The 18,355-nt window shown below is 43.1% G+C and overlaps 1 protein-coding gene across 4 annotated transcripts in view; it reads right to left on the reverse strand.

Annotated features, from left to right (window-relative positions):
* PALD1 (phosphatase domain containing paladin 1) overlaps positions 1 to 18,355 on the reverse strand; it is a 966,838-nt gene that overhangs the window by 327,050 nt on the left and 621,433 nt on the right. For all 4 annotated transcript variants that reach the window (XM_069240368.1, XM_069240369.1, XM_069240370.1 and 1 more), the window contains exon 12: positions 5,924 to 6,058. In XM_069240368.1, coding sequence (XP_069096469.1) covers positions 5,924 to 6,058 — 135 coding nt within the window. The remainder of the gene's footprint in view (positions 1 to 5,923; positions 6,059 to 18,355) is intronic.

Here is an 18,355-nt window from a genome sequence, read left to right on the forward strand (position 1 = left end):
AAGCTAGAGAGAACACATTCACCTTTCTCAGTGACAGGAAAATTAATTCACACCGTATAAGGCTATCAAATATACACATCAACAATTTGTTAAGAAGTTACATCATAATAATATTTGCATACAAAACTATTGTGAAATTTAAATATGTATGGTTTCACCAGCATGGCAACGGGTCATTTGTATGGCATTTCTCTGCTTTATAATACAACTGTCTTGCGTTTAACATTAACTATTTTCTTTGGTGTGGACTCTACTTTTCTTTACTCCCAGGCCACAAAACTCTTCTATGTAACCTCTCATTTCTTTCAAATGTGTAAAACCCACAGCCCTCCTTAATCTCATGCATCTTACAATAATATTATTGGTATCCAGACACTCTTGTAAATATTTTTTCTTCCACTTTACCCATATACATTTTTCATTGTCTAATATAGCCGTCCAGCCTGGACAGCATCTCGAAAAAGGCACTCAACCATGTAACAAATAAAAAGATGGCTCACCCGTGGCACTATAAAAAGTGCTTCTATAGCTACATAGCAACTTGCGCACTTCATTCTTTCATTGCGGATAACTCTTCACAATCAACTGTATACTTTCTCCAGGGCCGTGGCTGAAATGTACAATGTTGACCTGTGATGCCGAATTGCAAACCCTTTCAGATAATCCTCCATCAAGTGTGATGTCCACTGGGGACCAATGTCATGTAGGTTGCCCAGAGGCAGTTATACCAATCATTAAAGTACTCAATTATCACCTCAGTACATACACACTATCTACAAATCTCATTTTAGGTAATTTTGAAAGATAGGTCAACATAAGCAAAGCAAGCTTTGCAGCACATCCCATATCCTGGATAACGGCTAACCCATCCCTCTGCCATGCCCTTCCAGGATACTTACAAGGTACAGTCGGTGTTTTCAGCCACAAGTGATATTGTTACTTAAGGTGCACAGTAAACACTTTTAGATGTGCCTCAATCTATTTGCCCATCTCTGGCCTCAAAACTTAAATTTAGCTCTCCCCTTCATCCCTGACATGTAACTATGCCCTTTAGGAAGCACATCCAGTAACCGTGTTCTCAGGGATTCAAGTACCACTAATTTGTCACAACAATATATTTTACTATAATTTAGCATCAGTTCGTGCCATACTGTCTAATGACAACTCAACAAAACATCTCTTTTTGCTTTTCTTTTCATCACCCATTGCTCAAACAAATTTTGATTTCACTTAATTCTGCAACTGGGTTGACTCCTGTTTCCTCACGTATGCAGACATACACTCAGCAAATATGCATGCTATCTACCAATCATCTTCATCCACAGGTTCGAGGTCATTTTCAACATCATTGGGTAAATGTGACAAATATTCAGCATTAATATTTTTACTGCCAGGAACACATTTCACTTTAGAAGAAAACTAAATATAAAAAATCCACTTGGCCAGCTTTTGTAACTTATCACCACCCTTGGTAGAGTAAATCTCTACCAATGGTTTGTGGTCCATCCTCAATTCAAGTGACTTAGCCCCATACCTATGTTTTAAAGTGAATAATAGCCCACCAACAAGTTAAAACCTCTTTCTTAATAATGTTTTCAGTCACAGTTTGCTCTGTGAATCCTACAACCCACTCAGCACCATCCATTCCTTGCACTAACACTGCCTTCACACCGTAAGCATTTGCATGGGTTACAATACCGGTGTGATCCCTCATATCATAAGGTTTCAACAGCACAGAATTCATAATGCATAATTTGATTTGTGCAAAAGCATCACTATTTTCCTGAGACCATGAACAATCATTCAACAATAGTCTTAACACTCTTGCCTTCTCCACAAATCTGGCATTGTGGTTTGTGATACCAAGAAAATAATGCAAATGTTCTTTATTTTCAGGGCTTGGTGCCCATTCAATTGCCCAAGAAAAAAATTAATTTGGGCCTAATACCACTGCCTGAAACCAAATGTCCTACATATTACACCTTTGACAATCAGTCTTGCATTAATTTACAATATCAAGAACTTTACTCAACACCACATCATGTTAATTCAGATTCTTTCCCCAAACAAAGATGTAATTCTGAAAATATCTAATATATACAGCTTCTTGGAACAGCCTCTGAATAGCTCTGTGAAAGACTGCAGAAGCAAGTCCAAATGCCAACCCAATAAACCTATACATGCCCCCTAGAATTATGAAGGACTCAAGACCCCAGGAAGAAGTGTGTGCAGTCTAATTCAGCGAGAAGCATTAGACAGGTCAAGAGAACTAAACACCCTTTATTCTCTCTATTAACTAACATTTCATTGAAATTGGGAATGGGAATGGGAATGGGTAGCTGATCTACCCAAATTTCATTATTTAAATGTCAAAGATCAGTGTGCATTCATATTTTTCCATCAGGCTGCCTTGCTGTGATTGTAGGACTTACCTTGTCAGCAGACTCAGCCGGCTCAATAATACAACACTTAACCAAATGACTCAATTCTTCAATTAAAGCAGGTCTCATAGCTATTGGCATGTTCTGGAGTTTATGCACTTTCAGTATAACACCATTGTTCACAATGGTATTGTGGGAAAATCCTCATAAGCATTTCAGATTATCAGAGAAAGCATCTGGAAATTAATTTATCCATCTAACAACCTTTTCTTCCACATCTTGTGCAAATAGCACCTGATGTGGGTGATAAGGGTTCAACACGATTCGTAACCCCATCTGTTACTTCTATATTCTTACACTGACTTACCACATACATCCTATAATTTGAATATATTCCCTTAAAAGTAATCTCAGTCTCAAAACATCCAGTGATAAATAATTTCACTCTGTAATATCCCTCAGGTCTTCTTAAACTTCAAAACTTGTATTTTTTTAAATGTGCTCAACAATTATCATATACGGTTAGCAAGAACTCAGCCGAACTTCCAATTCCACATCACAAATGCATGTAGCTCTACTAGGAGGATGATCAAATTCACTTACTAACAACTTCACTCTCTTTATCACTCACACAAGCCACTAAAATGTCAACTTCATCACTAGTCACTGCATTCCTCATCTATATGCTCACACTTCTCATGTTTCCACCCTCAGATTCAACAAAAGTGAAAAGTGTCCTATTTTTTACACCTATAGAAACACATTCATTGCAACTATTTGTAGGGTGCCTAAAAATTACCACATTGATTACACCAAAAAAGGAAGCTTCTTACCAACATCAACAAGTACATCTGGCTTTCATCTTGTTTTACCTGCTATCTTGCTCTTTAATCTTCTGAACAACATTTATGGTAATCACCCAGTTTCTCTCCCTAATGGAGCCACTTTACATTTTTTTTTTTTTTTTTTACCTCTGTTAGTAATTCGCACCACTTTATCACATATTCTGTTGCACCCACTCAACAGTTTTACTTGAATTTTCATATTGTCCGTGTTATTAACTAATTGATTTTCAATAATCTCCTCATTTAAGTCCCTGAACCTACATTTAGGGTTCAAACGGTTTGACATTTTCTCCTTGTGACTGTTTTCATGAAAATAAATGCATGTCACATTACCACATTCAACTTTGCTTGTTGTTTTCTCCTGAGGGATGGATAGCCTGGGTATACTTATCTTAATGATCCTCTTCCAGATCCATCATCAGCATGGTTCTCTTTAAGGAAAAGAAGTTGCCTCAGCTTCGTCCTACCATTCACACCCAAATTAAGTTAATCTGCATCTGGGGACAGAGGCTTCACCACAACCAACTGTAAATAAGCTTCAAAAGCATCACTCCTGTCTAGCAATGACAGAGGTTTCCCCAAGAGATGAAGGAAATGTAGGTGGGGCTATAACGGAATCCATACTGCCCAAAGATATTAACAATTATGTCTACGCAAAATGTGAAACTAATCCAAACTAGTACAAATTATACAAGAGAACATTTCTAAAATACATTAAAATATGTGAAATGGTCTGCTCAGTCACTCTGAGGTAAAGATCTGCTGCTTTGAAATTGTAATTATTTCTTGTCTTACCTGCTAATTTCAACACACTTCCTTCATTGTTTTTTCTTTTTCTAACCAATATAATAACTGATCATTATTAGGCCGACAATTTCTTACTGATAGCCTGGAAGTGGACAGTACTGCTAGTAAAACATGACTTGCAGGAAAAGCATTAAACAGTATGCACCCTGTTTCTTCTTTTTTTTTTTTTTCTAATAACCTGTTTTGTCCTTCGAAGTTTCCAGGGAACAGGGACAGGTGTGAGCAATTACCATGGTTAATGAGTCAATTAATTAGTGGCATGCACAATGAGAAGCCAGAGAATGACACCATGTATACTAGTCACGCACTTGCCTGACAATGGGCATGTATGTCAGCAGCAGCAATGTATCTGCCTGATCTATGAAGTTTGCATTAGGCATACCATAGTTTTTCTGGCTGGGGCCTATTGGGTCGATAATTCTGTTTGTCCTCAGGTCCTTTTAGTTTTTTTCACTTAAATATCTCTGCTTTGTTCTACGTCAAGTTGAAGCCCCACAAAACAAAACATGTAGAGTATACAAAAACATGTCCTTTCAGGAAAATGTAGCTTATCTTCTTCAGCATATGTATCTCTGAGAATGACTGGTGAATGATGAAACACTCGCTGGCAGAGATAATGCTGCATCCATGAAAGGATTGTTGAGAGTTCAGTCTTTATTATTCGATGTACATTAAGCATATAATTGTCCATCTGGGCAGTCCAATAGCAGGAGCTGCCTTCATTAGAACATTAAGTTTAATACAGTACATTCAACTTGGCTCACTGCAGTGAGTTACATATGCTTCAGAATATATTAACAGATGTTTTATTAAATTCATACAAACACTTATATAAACGCTTCTGGCAAAACAAATACTCTGTCTCCAGTTAAATTTGATCTATGCGTGATTATGTCAAGTAGGCTCTTATTATCCTAATGAGAGTACTGGATTCGGGTGGCAGAATCACTTGCACTGTGGGGGACTGAGTCTGAACCCACTACAGGTGACGCGTGTCGGCCTAATCCAGGTTTACTTCCGGCTAACTAGCAGTGCCTCATCACCACCCAAGAGCAGGGATGATTTGTAATGGAGCACAGGACACAATTGACTCCTCAGGAAATCATGGTCACTCAGATCTCATCCATAACTGCATCTTAGATAATAAAGTATGTCTTGCAATAACTAGGATGATGAAGCATGAATAGGATTAAAATTGTGACAATGAGAGTGAAACATAAAAATAACGCAACCATATTGTCACTATGTTTTTTTAGAATAGTTCCTGCCTAAACTATGTTAGAGCACAGCATGGTAAGCTCTAATTCTGCCCTTCAGGTTTCCCTGGGAAGACATCATTCCTTATACCTGAGCAAGAGGCCTGTAGTCTACATAAGCAGCTGCAGCGAAGCACTCAGCAATCCGCATACAGTTGTGGTCATCTGGCTAGAATCTCCCTCGAACCTACATGGGTCAAAGTAGTGTTTTTATAATTTTAACAGCTGATGTTCCAAGAAAGGATCCCCACGTAAGAGTGTGTATGTATCTGTGAACACTAGAGAAAAAGCGTACCACTTTTGCCGACAACCTATCTTACTGCAGCCTTGAGAAAAGCACAGAGTGAAAGAAATGTCTTGTTTAAGAACGCAGTGCTGGCCTAGGCAAAGAACAGCTGGGTAGAGAAAATAAAACAAGACCGCAAATGTGGCTATTGTTAAAATAATAAAAACGAAGCTGAATAAAATATGTCTAGGTTTAAGTGCACAGCGGCAGGTCTAGACTGCTAAAATAACGTGTATGAAGCTATAACTAAAATGTCTACACAACAATGACATGACCTCATATTTATGTAAATCACATATACAGCGCCCTGGGGAAGGACCGCAAGAATGAGCCATGCCATCCACTCACCAACACTCGTGATCCCTTTGTTATCAATTCTCCAGACACTGTAAGCTCTGATGAATTCATGTTGGCTTGTAACCGATAAATCCATGGGTGTGTACACATCCATCGACTGAAACTGAGTGTAAAGGCCAAGGGGAACTGTGAAATATAAAAAGAGAGAATTAAATTTCAGTGTATTGCGATTTGTCCATACTATTCAATATAAGAAAAGTCTAAAATCATGCATGAAAGCATTGGCTAACTAGTAACAGGAACTGAGAGGCACTGTTAAATGGCAAAAGGGCAAATCTGTTAGCACGTTTATTGTTTCCAGATGGACATTGCATAAAGTGTTTATATTCATAAATGTGATAACGCTCTAGAACCTCTACTTTGGTAAGACTACTTGAGAACACTTTAAGCACAAGAACTCAGATTCCTTTGAAAATGGGCTGAAAACCAAAAATACTTTGATATTTATACCCACACCTACCCAGTTGTTATGCTGTGAACAAATATTACAAATCCTGTCATTTTTCAAAATCTCACACCCAAGAGTAAGCTGAGTAAACATACCCAATGCTCCAGTAAAAGGTGACATGTTTGTATAACAAATAAAAACTGTTATAATACAACCTGCCCACTCAGGACTTTCACTTGAGAGTGTTTGTTGATAGCAGTCTTTACAGAATGTGTTCACATGAAGTGGAAACCTGTTTTTTTTAAAACATTTCAACGTATGAGAAATTCACTAGTTGGTGCCTAGCATCTAAGTAAGTGTGCGCAGGGACCTTTTGAAATTGGCTCTTCTCTCCATCTTCAAAGTACAAAAATTCATGAAAGAGATCATTTTGTTCATCCAACATGTGCATCCTCCACAGCAGCATTCAGACCGCACAGGACCTCATCTTGGATTTAACTAGTAATAGATGTACACACCCACTGGACATAGATAAATTCACTTTATGCTGAGATTTTGGCAGAATCCTTAACCTTCCACATGACAGACCTAACTACTAAGAGAATCTGAGTTGGAATCCTACATCTAAGCCTTGAGTAAGCCCCAGGTCTACTTGATGCTCAAAGGAGCAAAACACGTGTTGGCTGAACAACAACTTTCCCGCCATGAAGTGAAAATTGAGGCCTGGATGTACTTAATGTAAGTTGAAAAGAAAACTATTTGAAGAAACCCACTTTTATTTCTATAAAGTATTAACTCTGACAAAGTGTTATTTGAGAAAATCCTTTCAGCGTCACAATCCTAGAAATTTGTGTTTTATCAGTCTGAATGCTAAGTGTTGGTTCTACCCACTCTCCTTACCTTATTATTTTCTGCCAGGGGATTGAGGGTGACGCCCAGTTAAAGAGTGTCATAATACACTAATAAATTATTACCTTGATGAAGCCAATACTGATTCACCTTGATATTTAGGGTTACCCTCTTACCATGTAAAAGATTTAATGAAAGAGGCCATTACACTTAGGTAGTTACTGATATCTCTCTTACAAAATGATGCTAAATAGGTAGCGCATAACTGTGGAACTTAAGTCTGACGGTACTGAACTATACCTATACTGAGCTTGTAAAATTCACTTTTTGCACTGTCTTTCATTGAGTCATAAAAATTAGAAAGCTGGCACAAAAATGGCCTTACACTCAAGTACACAATGATTTTAGATTCTATGGGCGGCTGGTGAACTTCAAAAGTGGTGGTGTGAAAGGGCAACCATGAATTTGCCTGCACATTCAAGCATGAAGATGGGCCATGTCTGTGGCAAAGTAGATTTGGAGGTTTCACCACCTTTGAATTTAATAATAAAAAGTGGTAAAATGGTGAATTTTACATGTCTGTTGCCATTCTAAATAAAAGTGATGTTGTTAGGGTGAGGAAATGTCCCAAACAACCCATTTTTGGTATAGTTGCAGAAACAGTCTTCACACAAAGAAAAGGTATTCCATGTGAAGAAAATATTATGCAATCTTTTCCACTTAAAGTGCAAATGCAGATTTTCTGCTCAGTGCACATCAACACACAAAGTTGGATCTTTAGAAAGGTATATGCCAAGAAACAATGCCTTTTGCTTTTGTGAATCATAATAAAAAATAGTAAAGCTAGACAAATTAACTCATTTTGTACGAATTTTCCACCTAGTATTTCATTGGTTCTAATCGGTTTTGGTGACACACAATTTTGGTTGTACCATCATGCGTTACAGAAGTGATATAATAATGTAATCAACAAAATATGTATTGTGTGCCTTAACAATACTAATGTAAAGTGGAGCATCTAAGTTGTATTATTGAAGGTGCATTTACAGCAGAAGACTATATAGGCATATATGTGTGTGTTCTAATGTTTGATTTTAACATGATGAATTGTAGTTCTTATGCACATTTATATCCATGCATTTTGATTATGGTACCATGATATAACAGCATATATATTCAAGTTCCATTTATAATTCTTGTTTTCATATATAATTGCAAGATGCACGTATAATTATGAATTTCAAATGTGCATTGATATTTAATTAAGTTAGCATAACCAAAGGTTTGGAAGATTTGAATACTTGCATTTAACCTTCAAGGTGGAGTTTTGCTCACATTGCAATATTCTTTCCTTGCAGGAGCGTCCGTGCGCGTTTAAAGTTAATGAGGGGGTCAAAGTGTGTTGAAGATGGTGGGGTATGGAACGAAAGTTTGGTAAGGAGCACTGATGAACTGAGGTGAAAAGACCCCTGCTTGTGTACCAGACAGCAATAAACATTGAAGGTCGTCCTGATGTTTGATTCGTGGGATGAGAAACCTGTGGTACGTTGCCAATTTCAATTGTGCGAGGAAGTTAGAAAACTATTGGTGTTGATAAGGTGGATTTTTTGGAGGTTCTGTAGGTTTAATTAGTATACACTTAGCTAGATGAGAGCAGATTCCCTTGGGACTTGGACAGGTACTGATCTTTCCTCTTTTATTCCTTTCTGTGGCTTTATGCTTTGCAACAACTCTGTATCAGAGCTTATACTGAGGTTTCTGTTATGCTGACATTTTACTATATTCCCTGAGACTTAATTAGGGTTTCTCTTTAGTTTAGGATATTTAGATTAACTTAGATTCTCAAGTGATTAGGTCAGAAGATCACACTTATATACTGATCATTAGATTGTGTTTCTCATCTTTTGTGTTGCCTAAATAGAAATTCTCCCTTGCTTTTTGCTTTCACTATTTAATCTCTTTCAACTCTTTACTTCACCTTTGGTGATTCTGTACTTTTACAACATGTTTTTTAGATTAATTTAAGTTTGGTCCTTATTTTGTTAAAAAAATAACTTTTGAAATTGATTCTTCGCCTCAAGATTTAAAGTGTGACCAAATAGGTTACACTGCCAATTGATTTGAAAGTTCGACTTTAACTCCCCTTTACCACTATAGCACCTGACAAAAGGTCCATCGGAAAAGAAGAAAAGTAAAATAATGGACCCAGAGCATCATCAGTGTCAGCCCCTGGGCGAAAACCTCAATGAATATAGTGGTGCAAAAATAAACACCTGAAATCAAGGTTGCTTGCAATGCAAACTTAAAAATGTACGCAAAGCTCTAATGCTTGTGAAGCTCGGTACACAACTAGAACAGAAAAGGCACAACATGTGCTACGGTACAGTTATATACAACAGGTCTCATTTGTCAACAAAACATGGGCAATCAGGATACGCATCAGTTTGGGAAACACACCTGAAAACAATGATTTGTAAATTGTAGGAACAGGCCAAGAAAACATGTATAAACAAAATTCACCAGAAATAAGATAGATGTTGTGCACTTCACTGCTGTGTTTCACACATTGAGATGCCAAGGGGCAGCACACCGTCCTTGTAACTTAACTTTCTCTGTAAGGATTAGTGTTTTAGACCTATGTCTTGGGAAACTCATATCTCTTGGGGTCAGTGCAGAGAACAAAGGCCCTCATTATGACAACGGCGGTAAAAAACGCCTACCGCCGCGGCGATGTCTGCCAAAAGACCATTGCCGCGGCTACCAGCCGTCCATTGTATTATGACCACAGCCGGATTTCCGCCACAAGAATGGCGGAAATCAGGTTGTGGCCATGCCAGTGGTAAGGTAGCGCTGCTGCCACCAGCAGCGCCACGCCAGTAGACCGCCGTCAGCCGTATTATGAGAAATAATACGACCTGGCGGTGTTTTGCTGGCAGGAGCTGCTGGCAGCAGCAGCGCCCCGTCCCGTCTCCTGCCGGAGGACCCCCTGACTACAGCTAAGTCGGGTCTCCGACAGGGGAGGGAGGTGGGGGGTGTTGTGTGTGTGTGTGTATGCGTGGGGTGTGTGAATGTTTGTGTGTGTGTGCATGCAGGTGTGTGTTGCGTGCTGAATATGTGTGTGCATGTATGGCTTGTGAGTGCATTTATGTTGTGTTTTGTGAATGCGTGTCTGCATGTATGTGTGAAAGGATGTATGCATGCATGGAAGCAGGTTGGAATGGGGGTGTGTGTGTGTGAAGGGGGGGCGTGAATGTAGGGGGTGATGGGGGTCTGGAGAGGTAGGGGAGATGGGGGGTAAAAGAAGTGGAGGGGGGAGACCCGTATCAGTGACCAGGAAGGAATTCCCGGTCACTGATATGGCCTACATGACATTCCGAACGCCATGAAAACCATGAAGGTAGGCAGGGTCATAATCCCGCAGGCGGAACAAGGACGGCCGCCGGACTGGAGATGGATATCTCCAGCCCGGCGGCTCTTACTGCCATGGCGGTTGGAGTGGTACATTGGCGGGTTGGCTGAAGCCAACCCGCCAATATCATAATATGGCGTTAAGTACCGCCAGCTTGTAGGCGGTACTTACCGACATATTAACGCCAACCGGCGGGGTCGTAATGACCTCCAAAGTCCCCACACTGAAAAGTTTGACCAGGAAATACCACCACAGCCCCTCCAACGTTCCCTATAAGACTCAGACAGCCAATATGCATCTGGCATTGTAGCCCTGCACTTCGAGATACACTGTGGGGACGTTAGTAGCAAGAGGAATTGACGTACTAATGATTAGCATTGTTATTCATTAGTCAATCGCCAGTTATGCTCAATATTATCAATGACAGGGAGTTTTCCTCCCACACCACAAGGGCCCAAATGTTGGGGGCATGCTGACAATGGTGATGAGTTACTGGGCCTTTATTTTGCCAGATTGTGCTTCAATTGCAAAAACGAATGAAGACCACAGCTTTGAGAGACGTGGGCCTGCCCCCTCTATTTTAATCTAAAGATATGCTCTCAAATTGATGTTAATGGGGCCGAGAATGGGAATCTGGAGAGCTGTTTTTCAAATTAATAAAGCCTGTGCACCTCAAATGGAAGCTTTAAATTTAGTGCCAGTGGCGCAGGGGGATACATCTATTCATGTTCTTTACAATTTTAGTATCACACCCTTAAAACAAATCCTCTGCAGTTAGTGAATTAGTGCATTTCCCATATTAGTGAATCAGAAAGCTAAAAAGGTGTCCCACATTTTCAAATTGGGCCACCACTGCAAATGTAAAATCACACTTTCTAGGTGATTTGCAAGATGTGGGAGATCGAATGCCTTTGAGTTTGCGGCAGGCAGTTTGTGGTAATATTGAGGATTGTAAAAACAAATAGTTTAAAAAAATGAGGTGGCTGTCGTCTGTCTTACATTCCTTATTGTTATCATATATTTAAGCAGGTGCCAATAACCACTAGTGCTTAACAGCTTGCCAGCCTCTGGTTAACTGCCTGTTTTAAAAATGGCTAGTACATATTTTTGTACACAGCAGAGGCCTGTGAGCTAATTAGCACTACAGTTCTTTGGTACCTGATAAAGGCCTGAGATTATCGCTACACAAGACTACTACATATTACTTCACCCAACTCTACCAGTTCCATTAAAACCCCTCCTTGAGCCAGAAAACCAGACCTTCCATGCACAAACCGTGGTAGGATGTGCCCCACTGACAGCATCAGCACGAGTTTCACTTTCACTTTAATGGTTCATGTATTTATGACCTTTACTAGATCCTGGCCTGAGACATGGGAGTCAGTTTGCAATATACACAATACAATAAACAAGCATTGGGAAAACCAATAGGTCTCGTCTATGCAAGAGCTATTGGCTTTGCCAATGTGTTTTAGCCATGATGTACACCAGTGTGGCTGCTGTTCAGCATGGCTAAAAGTTAGTGGCATAGAGGAGTGTGTCATGGAGTGCAATGGAGTGTCGTAGAGTGGAAAGGCGAAGAGTGGAGTAGTGTGTTGTAGAGTGGAGTCATGCAGAGTGGCATACACTAGAGTGGCGTAGAGTGGGCTGGTGTAGAGTGCACTGACGCAGAGTATTGCAGACTATAGTGGCGTGGAGTGCAGTGGCATTGAGTAAAGTGGTATTGAATTCAGTGGCGTACAATGCAGCGTAGTAGAACGCAGTGGTGTAGACCAGACTGGTGCATAGTATGGTGCAGTGGAGCAGAGTAGAGTGGAGCAGAGTAGAGAGGTATGGACTGCAATGGCATAGAGCGGTGAGGAGTGGAGTGGCATAGAGTTGAGAGATGCATAAGGCAGTGGCGTAAAATCGAGTGGCACAAAGTGCAGTGCCATAGAGTACAGAGTAAAGTCGAGTGTCATAGAGAGCAGTGGCGTGGAGTGGTGTAGAGTATCGCGCTGTAGAGTGCAGTGGCATAGAGTGGAGTGGCATAGAGTGAGTGAGGTAGCAGAGTGGAGTAGTGTAGACTGGTGTAGAGTTCAGTGACAGAGTGTAGTGTTGAAGAGTAGAGTGTCAAAGTACAGGGATGCAGATGTGAGTGCAGTGGTATAGAGTGCAGTTGTGTAGAGTGCATTGGCGTAGAGTGAAGTGATTAAGAGTAGAGTGGGGTAGAGTGCAGTGGCATAGAGCAGATTGTTTCAGAGTAGAGTGAAGTAGCAGAGTAGAATGGTGCATGGTAGAGTGCAATTGCATAGAGTGGCACAGTGTGTAATTGTGTAGAGTAAAGTGGTGTAGAATACAGTGGCATAAATTGTAGTGGTACAGAGTAGATTAGAGTGGCATACAGAGGATTGGTGTATAGTGCAGAGGCATAGATTTGAGTGTTACAGAGTAAAGTGCATTGGCGCAAAGTGTGTTGGCATAGAGTGCAGTGCTGTACAGTGCAATGTTGTAGTGGCATGGAATATAGTGGTGTAGAGTGGAGTAGTGCAGAGTAGATTGATGTGGCCTGGAGTGGTGCAGAGTGCAGTGGCAAAGAATACAGTGGTGTAGAGTAGAGTGGGGAAGAGTGCATTGAAAGAGTATTGAAAGTGCATTAAAAGAGTAGAGTGGTACAGTGTAGAATAAAGCGGTGTAGTGGCGTAGAGTGGAATGGTGCAGAGGTAAGGAGTGGTGCAGAGTGGAGTGGCGTAGAGTGCGTATTTATGGTATATTAACACACTGGTATTACGGACAACACATTTGCAATTGAAATGGCCATTACATTTGCACAGACATACAGGTTGACTAATAAAATTATAAAGAGCACAGACCAAAGTGTGTGGAAATTGCATCATCTAGTGTGATGATTTGTTTTGATCATATTAAAGTATTTGTTTCCAACACATTTCAGAAATAATGTGCTTCATTTTTGTTCCTAATTCTGATATATTGTGAAATACTTACACAGTTCATTTAAATGTTGTTGTGTGCTAGTAAAAAACGATTTCCTAGCCCCAGTGTCCAAAAAGATTGTTACATAAATCCTCTCACTTTGAAGTCAGAAAAAGGAAACTTAACAAGTACCCTCGGAAGAAAGCGCCTAATATTTGAGCTCGATCTTTGAATGCACAGCAAATGTAATGAGATAAGAACAAGATTTACAAGCCTGTTTACAGAAAGGAAGCACTCTGAAGAATATTGTCAACAAGATTTGGGCAGGGGAAGGTACGCACTCAAGGTAGGCAGCCTAAAACGAAGAAAACCAGCAAATGGAAAGCCAGAAAATGTGAGTTACAAACTACAAAGCCAATGGCAAGCAAAGGGCAGACTGCATTCCTAGGTCAGTTTCTGGATGTCCCTAAGATGTATTTAGCACATCAGACAGTTGCACTGTCTGGTCAATCAATCAATCAATCAGATGATTTATAAAGCGCGCTACTCACCCGCTAGGGTCTCAAGGCGCTGGGGGGAGCTACTGGTCGCAAAGCCATGTCTTGAGACGTTTCGGAATGTCAGGAGGTCCTGGGTCTGGCGAAGGTGGGGCGGTAGGGAGTTCCAGGTCTTGGCGGCTAGGTGAGAAAAGGAACTACCTCCGGCGGTGGTGCGGTGGATGCGGGGGACGGAGGCGAGGGCGATGCTGGAGGAGCGAAGATTGCGGGTGGGGGTGTGGAAGGTGAGTCTGTCGTTGAGGTAGGCTGGATCTGTGTTGTGGAGGGCTTTGTGTGGGTGGGTGAGGAGTTTGAAGGCGATCCTCTTTGATACTGGTAGCCAGTGTAGGTCTCTGAGGTGGGGGGAGATGTGGTTGCTGTGTGGGATGTCAAGAATGGGGCGGGCGGATGCATTCTGGATTCTTTGCAGCTTTGTTTGGAGTTTGGCCGTTATTCCTGTATATAGAGCATTTCCGTAGTCCAATCGGCTGCTGACCAGGGCGCGGGTGACAGTTTACCTGGTTTCGTCGGGAATCTCATTGAAGATCTTCCGGAGCATGCGGAGAGTGTTGTAGCAGGAAGATGAGATGGCATTGACCTGCTGAGTCATGCCGAGTGTGGAGTCCAGGATGAATCCCAGGTTGCGTGCATGGATGGTGGGCGAGGGTGCGGTTCCTAGGGAGGTGGGCCACCAGGAGTCGTTCCATGCTGAGGGGTTGGCGCCAAAGATGAGGATCTCTGTCTTGTCTGTGTTTAACTTGAGGCGGCTTGATTCCATCCAGCTGGCGATGGCGTGGAGTACGTTGTGGAGGTTGTTCTGTGCAGTTGTAGGGTCTTTCGTGAGGGACAAGATCAGCTGGGTGTCGTCTGCGTAGGATACTATGTTTTTTTTTTTTTTTTTTGGTTGTTGTTTATTAAACATTTTACGATACAAAAGAATACAACCAACAAACCTGCCAGTCATCATCATTAGTGTGTTACATACAGTATGCTATTAGGTGTCATACAGAAAGGAACATATTGCAATAGTCATCATGTCCATATCAACAGGAATTACAAGCCACTAGACTGGATACAGGAGCTCAGAGGGCCACAACACTCTGCCTTAGTGCATAGAGAGGGCAGCCGCGGAGGAAGACAGGGGCAGCGATCAGGGTCATGCCAGTGTTACAGGCATTGCCTCCGTGATGTGAGAGGAAAAAAGTGAGACGTATCCCTACCGCCGCCCACCTCCCAGGGATCATTCACTCAAAATATCTCCTTCTGATTCCCTGCTCTGATGTTCCCGAGCCCAACTCACAAACGGATCCCAGATGTCTCGGGCCTGGATGCAGCCGGCAGTAACTCCCAGAACGTGGTTAGCTGCGTGTGCCCATAAGTTACATCCGCCAGCCAGTCCCTCACCGCGGGCACCCTCCGTCTACCCCAGTGGATCGCCACCCGTCGCTTAGCAAATAGTAGAAGCAATGCATGCAGCTTGCGCGATGGTGGCGGAGTGTCTCTGACATATCCTAGTAGCCCAAGCAGAGGGGAAGGGACGTCCGAGCGGCCCACAATCTGGTTTACCAATACAAAAACCTGAGACCAATAACCCTCCAACCTCGGGCAGGACCATGCTATATGTAGAAAAGAGGCCGAGGCCGACCCACATCGCCAACATTCATCCGTCTCTCTAAGGCCCATTCTTTTCAGGCTGATGGAGGTTCTGTAAAACCTATGCAGGTATTTAAAATGTATTAAACGCAACTTGTAGTTTGGCGAAAGCTCAGTAAGCTGCCCACAGCAGAACTCCCACTGTTCCTCAGATATCTCAGGTTGGAGCTCCTCGTTCCAATACAGCATAGATTTAGGTGCCACCCCCGGCGCCATGTTTTGCATATGGCGATAAATACGAGTTACCAGCTTACGGGGAGACGGGGAGCCCACCACCGCCTCTAAAGCTGTAAAGACTGGCGGCGCGTCAGGGAACTCCCTGGATAGTGCCCGGCACGCCGCACGTAGTTTATGGTACAAACATAATTCGGAAAAAGGCACCGTACCCCCCTCTTCCGGCGCCGGGGGAGGCATGAACTTGCCATTGGGAAAGAGGTCCGCAAAGGTGCGAAGATGCAGCTTGTCAATTAGGCGACCGGCTATCCCATCAGCCACACAAGGCAGCATCGGGTTATGCAACAGAGGGAGCGATGGAGCATACAACAATGGGACCCCCGCCCTCCTGCGCAACTCCTCCCACACCCATTGCAGCGTCCCAGCTGTATCTACATCCGCTCTAGGGCGCCGTGCCTTGGCGCATATCGCCACATCAAGTGGAAGGGGCGCCACCACATCTCGTTCCACTGCCACGTGAGGCTGAAAAGGGACAGGGTGGGTCCAAAAATGCAGGAACTGAGCCTGAGCACATAGGGCATACAGTTTCATATCTGGGGCACCCAGACCTCCCTGTCGCAGTGGTAGTGCCAGTGTGTCCCACGCTACCCTGGCCTGTCCACCTGCCCACACCAGCGCCACCAGGCAGGACCGCAGAGTGGCAAAGAAGAGCGACGTAAGCGGTATATGTATATTGACGAATAAATAAAGGAATTTGGGTAGCACTATCATTTTTGTCAACGCAATCCGCCCAGTTAGCGACAGGGGCAGGGAAGCCCATAATTTCACTTTCTCGCTCAGCCACATCATAGCCCTGCCAAAGTTAAGGCTCCAGATCTCCTGAAGGTTCCGGCTAATCCAAATCCCCAAATATCTGACTTCCTCCGCCTCCCAGCGCAGGGGGTATTCGGAGGACACCTCCGCAGTGCTGTCCGTGAGGGGAAAGATTACCGATTTAGACCAGTTGATGGAGATGCCCGCGAAGCCCTCAAAGCGGACAAATTCCCGCAAGATGGGGTCCAAGTTGTCCGCAGGATTGATAAGATAAAGGGTCACATCATCCACGTATAGTGATATTAGAAGGTTTCTAGAACTGAAGCCTATACCTCTTGCAGCATGATGTTGTCTAATCCTAGCTGCCAATGGCTCCATAGCTATAGCAAACATCAGCGGGGAGAGAGGACACCCCTGCCTAGTACCACGCAAGACAGGGAACGGTTCAGACACCAGTCCATTTACCCGCACTCTGGCTGTAGGCAAAGTGTAAAGCAGGCGAATTTTCCTAAGCATTAGCGCACTGAACCCCATCCTTTCCAATATATGGAATAAATAGGGCCATTCAAGAGTATCAAAGGCCTTAGTGGCATCTAAAAACACCACGGCAGCCCTGACTTCAGGGTGTAGGTAATGCAATGCGGCGAAGATCGTTCGCAGGTTGTGGGAGGTCGCTCTTCCCGGTATAAAACCGGATTGGTCTGGGAGTGCGATCATCGGCAACATTGGCTGCACCCGGTTCGCGAGCAGCTTGGCCAGGATTTTCACATCTACATTAATCAGAGATAAGGGCCGATAGGAGTTTAGATCATCAGCAGGTTTATCTGGCTTCAGTAACGTGATGATCAGCGCCTCGCGCATGGTGGCAGGCAACACCCCCTTTTCTAAGGCCTCCTCGTACACTGCCAATAACCGGGGCGACAGCTCATCCACGTACGCCTTATAGAAAGCTGTTGTCAGACCATCAGGTCCCGGCGCCTTGTCAGGCGGCAACCTCTTGATAACTTGTGCCACATCTCCGGCGTCTATCGGGAGGTCCATATATTCTCTGTGGTTATTATTGAACCACACCAACGCAATGGAATCCAGGAAGGATGCAAGCCCCTCCGGACACTCATCCTGGGTGTTGGTATATAAACGAGAGTAAAACTCGGAGAATGCTCCTACAATGTCCCCCTTGTCATGAAGTAGCTCGCCAGCCGTCATGCGCAGTTCATGAATATACGTTGCGGGACGCGGCGGTATAATCATATTTGCCAGGACCTTCCCCGGTCTTCCACCCTTGCCGTAACGCCTCGCCTCCGCATATTTCCCTAGAAATTTAACCTCCCACATCGCCTCCTCGTCGTACTCCAATAGTTTGGTTTTTAGCAGCCCCGCCACCCCTGACTCTCCAGCCTCTAAGAAAGTGCGTTTGAGTCGTTTTATATCAGCTTCCAGCGCTACCAGGGTGCCCCGTATCGCCCTCAGTACACCCGCCTGTCGGGCCATACACTGGCCCCTGATGACGACCTTGAAGGCCTCCCACAGAGTCGCCTTCGTGTCCACTGATCCCACATTGCGCTCAAAGAAGTCAGTGATATCAGTCCGTATCTCCTCTATGAACGCATCATCAAGTAATGCGTGAGGCGGAAGCCGCCACGAGAACGCCGGAAAAGGACCACCACGGAGTAGTAACCTCAACATAC

Source organism: Pleurodeles waltl, chromosome 6 (assembly GCF_031143425.1).
Source record: "Pleurodeles waltl isolate 20211129_DDA chromosome 6, aPleWal1.hap1.20221129, whole genome shotgun sequence".
NCBI lineage: Eukaryota > Metazoa > Chordata > Amphibia > Caudata > Salamandridae > Pleurodeles > Pleurodeles waltl.